This window comes from Mus caroli, unplaced genomic scaffold (genome assembly GCF_978045245.1).
Source record: "Mus caroli unplaced genomic scaffold, Mus_caroli_1 scaffold_4, whole genome shotgun sequence".
NCBI lineage: Eukaryota > Metazoa > Chordata > Mammalia > Rodentia > Muridae > Mus > Mus caroli.
This window is the reverse complement of record NW_028227259.1, coordinates 89242717-89254827: the sequence shown is the minus strand read 5'-3', so window position 1 is coordinate 89254827 and position 12111 is coordinate 89242717. Positions and strand designations below refer to the sequence as shown.

Sequence of the window (12111 nt, the reverse complement as noted above, 5' to 3'; positions counted from 1 at the left end):
TAACAGCGTTCGCTGATTCCCATGGGACTCTAAGTTAAGCACATTTCAAATGACTTAGGCTCTCATAAGTTTGTTTATCCTAAAAGACACAACTTAGCAGTTAAGTAACTTGTCAGATGCGTGTTAGTTTCTCCAGGGAGAGTCTCTGTGCTGAGAGGATGGGTAGCTCCTGAGTCAGAGCACTGATTCACTTTAGTGTGGCAGTAGTTGTGGGTGGGTCTTTCTGATGACCAAGTTATACCCATTGTTTGTATTCTAGATTTTCAATTCAAAGACAAACTTTGTTATTTCCTCTAAGCTACAGATCCTCAGTTGTTACCACACCTGTTAAACAAGTTTTTTTTTTTTAAATGTCTTTCTGCTGTTGTACCAGCCCTTAAAATCGCAAATATCCTTGTAGCTAGCACATTTACCCGAGAACCACTATCAACACGTAAGGAGTTCAGAAGTTCCCTCTGCATTAATATCAGCCACCAGTGTATCAGCACGTTATGTACAGGTAAGTGCCTGTCTAACCTTCTGACAAAATAGAATTTCACTGTCTCCTCCATTTGAGTCTCATTTTAAGGACTGTGGCAAAAATAACTGTGTCTAGGTGGTAAATGTAGTGATTTCACAGCCCTTTGGAACTTCAGCATGGAGACACATTGTCGCAAAGACACATTTGTGTTTGCAATATCAGGTGTTAAGCCCCAGTTTGAGGGGTGCTTCAAAAAAGGGGCGTGTAACTTAATACCGAGTGGATGAAAAATGTGACAACCGTGTAACTGTTGTCTATTAGAGAGAGGCAATAGCAGAGACATTTTATTTCCTTGTGAGTTAAATACGAAATGGTGCTTAGGAAGGATAATGATAGTGGTCTCTGTATTTGTTTAAAAGTTCAGGCTTTCTACCATGAACTGAAAATATTATCTTAGATTGCACAGTATTACTACTCCATAGGTGTTATCTATAAAGATGTAAATGTGTATCTTACATAAATATTGTTATAAATATATATTATTATATCTATATATTTAGGTTAACGAGAGCCCACAAGACACATCTATATTGATAATATCCAGCATTACTCTAAATGTATTACTGGAATGAATATACTCATTTGTGATAGAACATACTAACAGCATCTTTCTTGACTTAAAGATTTATTGTGTGATTTTGTTGTGTATTAAAGATGTTATTTTATTTATGGCCTTAATTTTTCTTATTTTCAACATCTCCGATGCAAACTAAAAGATCCATTAGGCAGGCAAATTTAAGTTTAAAAAGTCCTGTATTACTGGAATTTTGTTTGTTTGATATCTGTAAATGGTTATTACCTATGTTCTGGTGCATGATCGATTATATCTGTGGAGCATTTCGCATTGTTATCTTTCTCCATTATTAGTTTACACTTGTGTGAGGTCTTAGGTTGAGAGAAAGGTAAAAGGATTGAGCTACAGTTTCAAATAATTTGAGTTGCCTAGTCAGGGCTCAAGCCCTGATTCTGGAATCAGCTTCTCAGAGTAAGACGCTGAGCCCATTCTGTTCCTCAGCTAGGAAGGATTAGGACATGTGGTTGATTGCACTGGCGGTTTTCAGGAGGCTTTGATGAACTTTTGGATGCATGTAGGTGCTTGAATGATGACTGGTGGAGTGAAAATAACATCAGATGGATTGCAAAACCAAATGTTATCATTTTCAATGCTTCCTTAGCACTCGGGACAGGCTGTAGACTAGAAAGAAAATCCGGTTTGCAGTCTTGTGAACATCATCTTGAAGCATCTTTTATGAGATTTTCCTAAAGAATATATGGGGGGGGGGATATCAGGAACTGGCTAACAGGGGAACGATTTTTCTCCTGTGCTTGAGAAGTTTCCTTGTGATCATTAGCATTTATTTAATCATCTATGCTAGATTATAGTTTGGAATGTTTTTAGGTTCTTGCAAAAGAAAACTAAAACTCAGGAAAAAAATCTGGACTGTGACATGAAATTATCTAGATGGAAGGTGGGTGGGAAGTGAAATGTAAAACCCTGTGTTCTGTAGTAACGTCAAAGATCAATAAGCAGCCAGCTGTTTCAATTCCTTTTCTTCAAACGAAAGCCTAAATGAACACTAACAATTTTTGTTTGGCAAAAGTTTAATAAGAGTAAATACTTTGTGTTTTTATTAGACTATACAAAGTGAGATAGAAATTTGAAATGTCTCTATATTGTACAAAAACTTTTCTGAACGAAAAGTCTCTAAACAAAATTAGTTGAAAGCAGAGATATAAACATGAATCCCCAATTAAAAGAGAAGTAGAAAGATGATAATTTATAGAAGTTCATGGAAGACAGACCAACAGAGGGTGTGGATTGAGACTAGGAACCCTTCAGTGAGAGACACTTTGCTGGAGCTGAGTGCTTTTGAGCTGAGGTAAGTGGTCACTCAGTAGACAAGATTGCTGGTCTCCCAACAACTGGAGCAAGGTGGCATGGGTGTGGGTTATGGGGTGTGGGGTGTGGGGTGTGGGGATGTGCGTAAATCCCTCTTCTCAGAGATTTGTGGGGGAGGATCTTTGTATGAGGGGGGTATTGGGAGGAAGGGGTCTGATATTGGGATGTAAAGTGAATAAATAAATAAATTTAAAAAAATAAAGAGAGACAGCCGGGCGTGGTGGCGCGCCTTTAATCCCAGCACTCGGGAGGCAGAGGCAGGCGGATTTCTGAGTTCGAGGCCAGCCTGGTCTACAAAGTGAGTGCCAGGACAGCCAGGGCTACACAGAGAAACCCTGTCTCGAAAAACCAAAAAAAAAAAAAATAAATAAAGAGAGATGTATACGTTAAAGGGCCACCAAGATTTTAAAATGGAAAATTCAGGAAACACATCAAAAGCTTATGACAACTCAATCACTATGGCTGGAAACAAATATTTTACCCCAGAAAGAGAAAGAGAAAGAGAAATTCTAATTTGGTGAAGCCTTTTAATCCCTCTCACACACTGGTCCAGTTTTACAGTCTCTATTCTTCCTGCATGCAATGCTTGCTAAGTTCTTAGCCACAGTTGTGGCTCTTCAGTTAAGCATCAGCATGGCATATCTGATATGTACTGGAAATCTAGAAATCCTTCAAACTCCAGGTTTCAAAAACGTTTTTGTTTTTGTTTTTTTTAATTTATTCTCAAGTGATCTCCTGTAGGTTTCATTTTGCACTCCCATATAAAACGTATCCCTCCCCTTTATCAATATAGTTCCCAAGTTCTGGCAAATATTTGTGGTCTGTAAACTTTCTCAAATAGTTCATTTTCTTCCCCTTCTCAATATCACCACCCAGGTTTCTATTGTTCTGTTCCCAAGGATTATAATAAAATAGTCTCAGCTCTGGATGTCCCCACCTGTCATTTTCCTTCTTCTTTCAATTATGGTCATGAATGCTGCCTGCTGGTGTTTTTCTTCCTAAGCAGTATAAGCTCTCCTGTGAGTATTTTTTTTTCCTCGAGACCTGGTTTCTCTGTATAGCCCTGGCTGTCCTGGAACTCACTTTGTAGACCAGGCTGGCCTCGAACTCAGAAATTCGACTGCCTCTGCCTCTCGAATGCTGGGATTAAAGGCGTGCACCACCATGCCTGGCTCCTGTGAGTAATTTAAGAGGATAAAAATACAAGTCCTAATCGGTCTGTGTCCTTTTGCAAGCTTTATCTCACAAGATAATGGTTGTTGGTCTGCCTGGTTTCATTCATCTACTTGTTTCCCAAATATCTGTGATGCTAGGTTCCCAACTATGATCAAAGTATAAAAACAATAGCCCTAGGCTCCAGGATGCTAATGATGAGAGATAAAGGGAATTATATGTAAAAATTAAAAAAATATATTCTCAATGTGAGACCATAGAAAGTTTGGACATGATAGAAAATGCTAATGAAGAGAAAGAGCCAGAATGGAAAGATGATGTTTGAGTGACAGGTCACTGGGGGAACATGAGGTGAATGTATCAGACAAAAGTACAGAGTGTGTAACCATGACGTGGATTTGAAGAGACTGGTGTGTCCTCAGAACCTTGTGTGATTTGACATGGTCAGATTCATGACTCAGTGTGGCACAGAAACTAAACTGCCAGCCATCAGTCATGATTTGAGCACCACATGTTATTTCTTCTCTCTAAACTGTCTGCCCAGTCTTCTTTTCTTTTTTTTTTTTTTTTGTATAGAATAGAGTTTATTTAGGGCATTTGGAGGGGAGTTAAGAGGGTAGCAGAGAGAAGGAGAGAGTAGAGAAATGTGGGCCAGCCATGGCCACATGGAGAAAGGAGGGAAGGGAATTGGGAGTAAGGAGACAAGAGGCAAGAGTATAATAGGGTAAGAACGACTTTTTTTTCCTAATAAATTCCTGTAGATTCTAATCTCAACTCTGTCCAAGGCTTTCAACCACATAGGTTGCTTGAGACATAATACACACCTAACTTGTAGATCTACTGTTACATGCCTTTTATAGAAAAGATTTACTTCAACCACAACAATAAGCTAATAAGATGGATAGACACTGCTCTCTTCCAGGATAGAACTTGACATTTTCACATGTATTGTGCATTAGGATGTAATAGTATTGGCGCATAATCGTGTTTAGACAGTCTTAGCTATAAAATTTTTCTAAGGTATTTCTCTTCTCCCTTCCTGTCTGGACTGACATCTTTCCTGAAGGACACAAACTCTATTTCTTTCCATTGATAATGGGAAAGAAATGGTTCTTCCTCATAGTAGATATAATAGCAACAACCATATTCTGGAAAAATACTTTTATAGTGTAGAGATGGGAAAAAAGAGAAAAATTTTCATAAAGTAACATTTAAGAAAATCACTTTTTATCTTTCTCCTCCATTTTCTTTAAAATTTTTACATTTCATTTGTGTGTGTTTGTGTGTGTGTGCACCATGCTATATAAGTGCATATTGGAAGACAGCCCAAAAGACTCAGCTTTCTCCTTCCACCACGTGGGTGGACTCCTGAGATAAAACTCAAGTCATGAGGCTCCACAGGAAAACACTTCTACCCTCTGAGCTATCTTGCTGACCTCTTGCCCCCATTCTTCTTTGTCTTTTAATGTTTCTGTACCTAATTGTGATGCTTTCATAGGCAGCAAGAGGAACATAATACAGAGAAATATATGTTTCATGATATATTTTTCATTTCCTCCATTTGCAGACCAGTCATAGCATCCCGCAAATCTTTCCCGCCATGGCTAATCATCCTCAGTGTGCTTGGAGTGCTGGCAGCTCTTGGGCTAATTATTGGACTCTTAGTTCACTTTCTGGCAGTAGGTTGGTATGCATTTGTCTTAATTTGTCTTTGTTGTGCTGTTTATTTAAATTTCTGTGAGATGTAAAGAAGCAATTGCAATATATGGATTATCTCCCACTACTGGGGACCCCGATCCTGCAATGTTGTACTACAGAAGCACTTCTCCTACACACAAATAAAAGAATGAATATCAATTTAGACACAAATGAGCAGATATCTTATAGACAAGCAAAAGAACTTATTCTACTGTGTCGTGTTTTGTTATTGTGTAATTAAAGTTTTATAGTTATTGTATGTGAAGACGAGAATTCAAGGGATATTGACATTTGAGCTAGTCAGTTATTAATAAGAAAGACAATTTAGAAATCCTTCTAAATAGATTTAAAATGTTGGACTTTTTTTGTTAAAATAAAACCATATCACTTTACCCCATTTTCTTCCTCCCTCCAGCCTGTCCCAGCTGGCTTCTCTCCAGCCCTCCCTATGCCTCCCACTTTTATGATAGCCTCATTTTCTTTGATTGTTATTGTTGCACACACACAACCCCCTCCCCCAAAAGTATATAAATAACAACCTGCCAAACGTGTCTTTGTTGGTGGTACATGTATATGGTTTCCACTGTGTATTGGATGAGCAATAAAGGGGTTTATTCTTGAAATTGGCTAATTCTCCCCATCCCAAGTGTCATCAGTTTGCGGCCTTGTCCAGGGGTGGAGACCCATGAAAATGTCTTTGTGTTAATATGTCCATGGACATTGCCATTCTTCCAAGTCTTGTCTTCGCAGCCACTTAATTTTTTATTTCCTTTTATTGCAAATAGATATTTTCCATACCGTATATTCTGTTTGCATTAGAAAACAATTGACATCCAAGGGATAATAAAATAAAACAAATAAAAAAAACAAATAAAAAATAGTACAATATAAACAAATAAGCAAATGGAAAAAGACCAAAGAAAAAGCACAAGAAGTCTCGATAGATGCAGAGACACAGACATTTACACCCACAGGAATCACATAAAAACACAAAGCAAAAATTCATAATGTATATGGTAATGTGTCATTAGGGTTTCAAAAAAGCCCCAAATTAACATCACAAGGCAAGGAACTTCCAAAGATGCTATGGAGTTCACTCTGTGCTGGCCGTTTACTGCTGGGCATGTGACCAACCCTTAGGAGTGTTTTGTTTCTCTGGAGGGATTCCCTTGGAGAAAATTAATTTTCAATGGCAAGTGGTTATCAAATGGAGATAGCTGCTGGGTTAGGGATATGGGCATGTGTCTACTTCTCTCAGCTCTAAGATCCCATTTCAGGTAGACCTGTGTAGGTCTTGTATGGAGTCATTGCTAGGACTGCAGACTTCCATCTCTGAGCTGTGATTGCAAGAGCTGTGATAGAGATTTATGTACTCCAGTTGGTTTTCTGTGGTCTCTTGATCTCTTTATTTTATCCAATGTGGTTGTCTGTGATGGTCTTCATTTTCTGAAAAGAGAATCTTCTCTGATGGGGTCATCAATCTACTCGTTTGGTATCCAAGGTTACTCCGTGTTGTATACTAGCATCTGAAGATTTGGAGCCAGGGACATCAGTTGAGAGAGAATATGTGGCATGTGTCCTCCTGGTTCTTTCTGAGTTACCCCACACAGGATAATATTTCCTCAATCTTTTCCTTTACCTGAAAATCTCACACTCTCATTTTTCTTTACACCGTGAATAGTATTCCAGTGTGCACACGTTCCACATTGTTATTATCCATTCATCTGTTGAAGGGCATTTAGGTAGTTTCCATTTCCTAGGTACTGTGAATATAGTTGATGATCATGGCTTTTCATGGGTCTGTTTAATAGGATATAGACCCCTTTGGGCATATACCTTGGAGTGCCCAAGCTGGATCATGTGGTAGATTTCCTTTTTGAGAATTTTCCAAACCAATCTCCAGAATTACTGTACCAAGTTGCATTCAGCAGCAGTGATGGGAGTTCCTTTTTCCTTACAGCCTGACATTTGTTGTCAGTTATTTTGTTCATCTTTGTCATTTTTACTGGGGATTGTCTTCTGACAACAGCAAATGCCTTTTGACTGTGTGTGTGTGTGTGTGTGTGTGTAACATTAGTATCTGTGAAAGTTGAGGAATGTAATGTAATGTATTATCTGTATGCCTTGCATTCAGATGATGGAGTTTTTATCATTGGTCTGTCTTAATAGATTATAATATTAGGTTAGTTACCTAATTACTTTGAGACTATATTTCTCTTGAAAAATTAGTATATTTCTTAAGATTTTTCTATAGTATCATCTAATAGTAATACTTAATGAATAATTGTGAGCGCCCGTCTCGCCAGCAAGAAAGACACCACAATAGGATCCTTTTGCACACGTTTATTGGGCTGCATATTGACTGTGTAGGCGAAAGAACCCCGAGCCCTGGGCCTCTCACTCTTATATACTATCAGTTCTCATCCACTCACAGCAGGCCACATCACCTCACCAGGTACGCAGCTTCAGCTAATCAGGGTAGCAGGGGCATATCTCCACCAAAATGGATTTACCAGTAACCTGGTACACCTGCGCAGCTCTCACGATGTTTGTGGTTTATATGAGGAAGTCAGGTGCAAGTCATACGACTTAGCTGCAGTCCCTGGCGCCTTTGGGACTGCCGCCACACCCGCTCCCCACAAATAATAACTTTAAAAATCTATAGTCTGGCAACTGATTATTCAAGCAGAAGTTATTATAGTATACAGTTCTTTCTGTCTTATTCAAGATCTTGTTCTTAAGGTTGAGAAGATTTGCTCAGTTGGTAAGGAATTTGCTTCCTGACTTAGTTTGGTTTTTACTGCTGTGATCAAACACCATGACCAAGGGAACTCTTTTTTTTTCCTATATAATAGTATTATTATTTTATTTTTTTTTTATTGTTTTCTTTACACCCCATATTTTATTCCCTTCATCCACCGTCTGACTGTTACAAATCCCATACCTCCTCCCCAGCCACCTGTCTCCATGTGGATGTCCCCACCCCCACCCCACCTGACCTCTAGACTCCCTGGGGCCTCCAGTTTTTGAGGGTTAGGTGCATCATCTCTGAATGAACACAGACCTGGCTGTCCTTTTCCTGGAATTTAATGAAAACAATACAAAGAATCAGCAAAACCAAAAGCTGGTTCTTTGAAAGAATCAACAAGATAGATAAATCCCTAGCCAAACTAAATAAAGGGCCAAGAGGCAGCATCCAAATTAAGAAAATCAGAAATGAAAAGAGAGATATAACAACAGAAAAAGAGGAAATTCAAAAAATCATCAGATCCTCCTATAAAAGCCTATACTCAACAAAACTGGAAAACCTAGATGAAATGGGTGGTTTTCTAGGCAGATGCTATATACCAAGGCAACTCTTATAATGACAACATTTAATTGGGGTTGGCTTACAGGTTCAGAGGTTCAGTCCATTATTGTCAAGGCAAGAGCACGGCAGCATCCAAGCAGGGATGTTGCAGAGAGTTCTAAGAGTCTTCATTTGAAGGCTGCTAGTGGAAGACTCACCTCCAGGCAGTTAGGAGTAGGGACTCAAAGCCCTCGCCCACAGTGACACACTTACTCCAACAAAGCCACACTGACTTCAACAAGGCCACACCTCCAAATAGTACCATTCCCTGAGCCAAGCATATACAAACTATCACACCTCCCAATTTGAGGAATGGGGTTAGACTCCAGAATCCAAGCAAAGCCAGATGCAGTAGTGCACATCTCTAATCATAGTTACTCCTGTGTGAAGATGGGAGGTTGTTTGTTATAAGAGAACCCTTGGAAGCTTACAGGCCAGTTATCCAGACATACACTGAGGCAAACAAAAGAGACCTTCTCTCAAGTAACATAGAAGGTAAGGACTTATTCCTGAGGGTGTCCTCTGACTTTCACACGTGTGCAGTGGCACTTGCACATCCCAGCTCTCACACACAAATATACATGCACATGTGTACATCAGACACACAAATCATGTGTATGCACATACATACATACAAAGATAAAATATGTTATTCTTCTTTGTAATTCTCTCTCTTTCTCTCTCTGAGTATGTGTTTTCTATTATTGGTTTTAAAACTATTTTCTACAACTCCAAGATGATTTACTCAGTTGTTGAAGAAATACTAATCATAAGGGGCAATCAATATCTAATGAGCTTTGTGTTATTATGCAATCCAAGTCTTGCTTTGAAGTACATTTAATTTAAATAGTGCTTGGATAATTTTTATCTCACAGAAAACAAGATCTACTACTATCAAGGTGGTTTTAAAGTGCTGAATATTCCATATGACAGAAATTATGAAAGGGAGACATCACTAGAAAGTAACTACCTCAGTAAAGCCCTTGAGAATAAAGTAAGCTGGATTTTATTGTATTTGTTAACTGTTTAAAGTATAAATATATTATTGAAATTTGATGTTGAACTCTATGTTCTCTCTCTTAACAGATGGTTGATGCCTTTCAGAATTCTAACATTTACAAACAATATATTAACTCTCAGATCATCACATTGGTGTAAGTAACTATCATTAATCATCAGAAAAAGAGATAAAGCCATCATACATATTATTATTCTTCAAGTGCTCCAGGGAGAATGAATCTAGAATCTTCTGATATGTCACAGTCATTGCCAAAAATAACTAAGCACTGACACTATCATACATGTCAGCCTAATTGTTCAATATGACACCAAAACAAAACTTGTGCTTATGTGGTTAAGTTATTAGGTTTAAGGGAACCATTCAACGGTTCCCAAGTCAAACATTTGATGATCTTCTGTTAGTTGTATTAATGAGTATAAAAATATAGATTCTGTTTCTTCTGTCTTTCTACTTGAAAGTCAGTTGAAAGTCTTTTGAAACTGTTCTATACAGAGTAGGATCACACATGTACCAGGCTTTGATGCCACAAAAGGCTTCCATGCACCATGAAAAAGAAATAGAAGTGTTCCCTGCACATGAGATTAAGTAGCAAAGTATAGTAGAGGGAATCTCAGAATAGGGACAGTATAACATGAGCCTAGATTTTATAATTTAATGGTCACAGAGCCTTAAAACAGTCACATGACCAGTTGATCTTTCTCTGTGTTATGAAATATCAGTAACAACAGCTTTCTTGCCTTTGTCATAGACTTGCATGCAAAATCAGAAGATAATATACATCAAAATATTTGCACATAAACGTATTTCCTTTTTCGAGTGTATCTCAGATTTATAAACGCATTTCAAATGAAGACAAACGTTTTACTTTTATCAATGCCACCAATGTCTACCTTTCTTCTGCCTTTTCTGGACTCACGTGACTCCTAGAATTGACAAGCTCAGAATAGATTAAGGCTCCCATTAGCATTAACCTTGGGTTAGTTTTACTATTAGGCAAAATGGAGAACTAAAGTTGAAGGACCTATGTACCTCTCTGAGGTGTCTGAACACAGTGTGCATGTGCACATGTGTGTGTTTCTGTTTTTTTTTTTAACCCATGGATTGAATTCAGGTGTCTGTAGGTAGCAAGATTCCAGACAAAGTGAAGAAGAGATCATAGGAGATGCGTGTTTCTCTTTGGCATGTAATTCTACACACACCAAATTCACATGAACTAAGTAGGCTATAGGAATTATTAGTTTATAATACATTATTGAGGCTCCTTGCAGACACCGTCCCCAGGGATCATAAGCAATACCCACACGTCCATTGTTCAGTCTTGTTACTCTTTTCCCATCTTCACACAGGAGTAACTATGATTAGAGATGTGCACTACTGCATCTGGCTTTGCTTGGATTCTGGAGTCTAACCCCATTCCTCAAATTGGGAGGTGTGATAGTTTGTATATGCTTGGCTCAGGGAATGGTACTATTTGGAGGTGTGGCCTTGTTGAAGTCAGTGTGGCTTTGTTGGAGTAAGTGTGTCACTGTGGGCGAGGGCTTTGAGTCCCTACTCCTAACTGCCTGGAGGTGAGTCTTCCACTAGCAGCCTTCAAATGAAGACTCTTAGAACTTGTTACTTTTCCCAAGCCACACAAGGCTGCCTTATACATCATAGTCAAATTATCTCCAGGTCAGTTTTATGTTTTGTCACTGTTGCTGTGCACTGGCTAGCATTAAAGCCTTTCTACATCTAAGTTCAGTCTCCTAGATACTGAGTAACTAGGAATAGGACAACACTATATAATGTAAAGAATACAGAGTATAGTATAGAGTCTATCATCTTCACTGAGTAAAATTCCTACTTTGGTAGTGGTATACTCCTGAATGCATTACGTAATCTCTAAGATATTGAGTTAATAACATTGTTGATAAAACCAAATCACAAAACTCTTACTATAGATAAGAAGAGATGATAAAACATACAATAATAAATGTAACAACAAAGTATCTGTAACATAGCACTAACCAATAAATGCTAATTGATATTATTACCAATGGCTATTATGTGATATAGCTCTCTTAATCTTAGCTTGAAATTTTTAGTTTGATGATGAAATATAAATAAAAGTACTTTAATGTCCATTGTATATTAATGTTTACATGAAATTTTCATTAACACTTTAGGTAAAAATTACGTGTAACTCCTCCAAATACCTCTAGTAAAAAATGTCTTACTTTCTCTGCCTCATTTGTCATAGTTCTTTTCACACATACCTTATCTCTCATAAAAGTCTGAAAATTCCTAGAAGGTAGCAACTGAGCCTTCACTTAGTCTTCACTCAGTGAAATTCAGCAAAGTTGCACATCTACAGCAATTACTCAACAAGTGATTGTCGAATGCAGAGATAACACTCAGTACTTTGGTGATCATCTTTCCTTTGTACGTCAGGCTAGTTCTGTTTCTGACAG

At 38.1% G+C, this 12111-nt stretch overlaps 1 protein-coding gene across 1 annotated transcript in view; it reads left to right on the top strand.

Moving 5' to 3' along the window:
* Positions 1-424: 424 nt before the first annotated feature.
* The window catches only part of LOC110295268 (transmembrane protease serine 11B-like protein), a 17352-nt gene continuing 5665 nt past the window's right edge, over positions 425-12111 (top strand). The window contains exons 1-4 of the mRNA XM_021163754.2: positions 425-499; positions 5161-5276; positions 9516-9634; positions 9727-9794. Coding sequence (XP_021019413.1) covers positions 492-499; positions 5161-5276; positions 9516-9634; positions 9727-9794 — 311 coding nt within the window. The 5' untranslated portion in view covers positions 425-491. The remainder of the gene's footprint in view (positions 500-5160; positions 5277-9515; positions 9635-9726; positions 9795-12111) is intronic.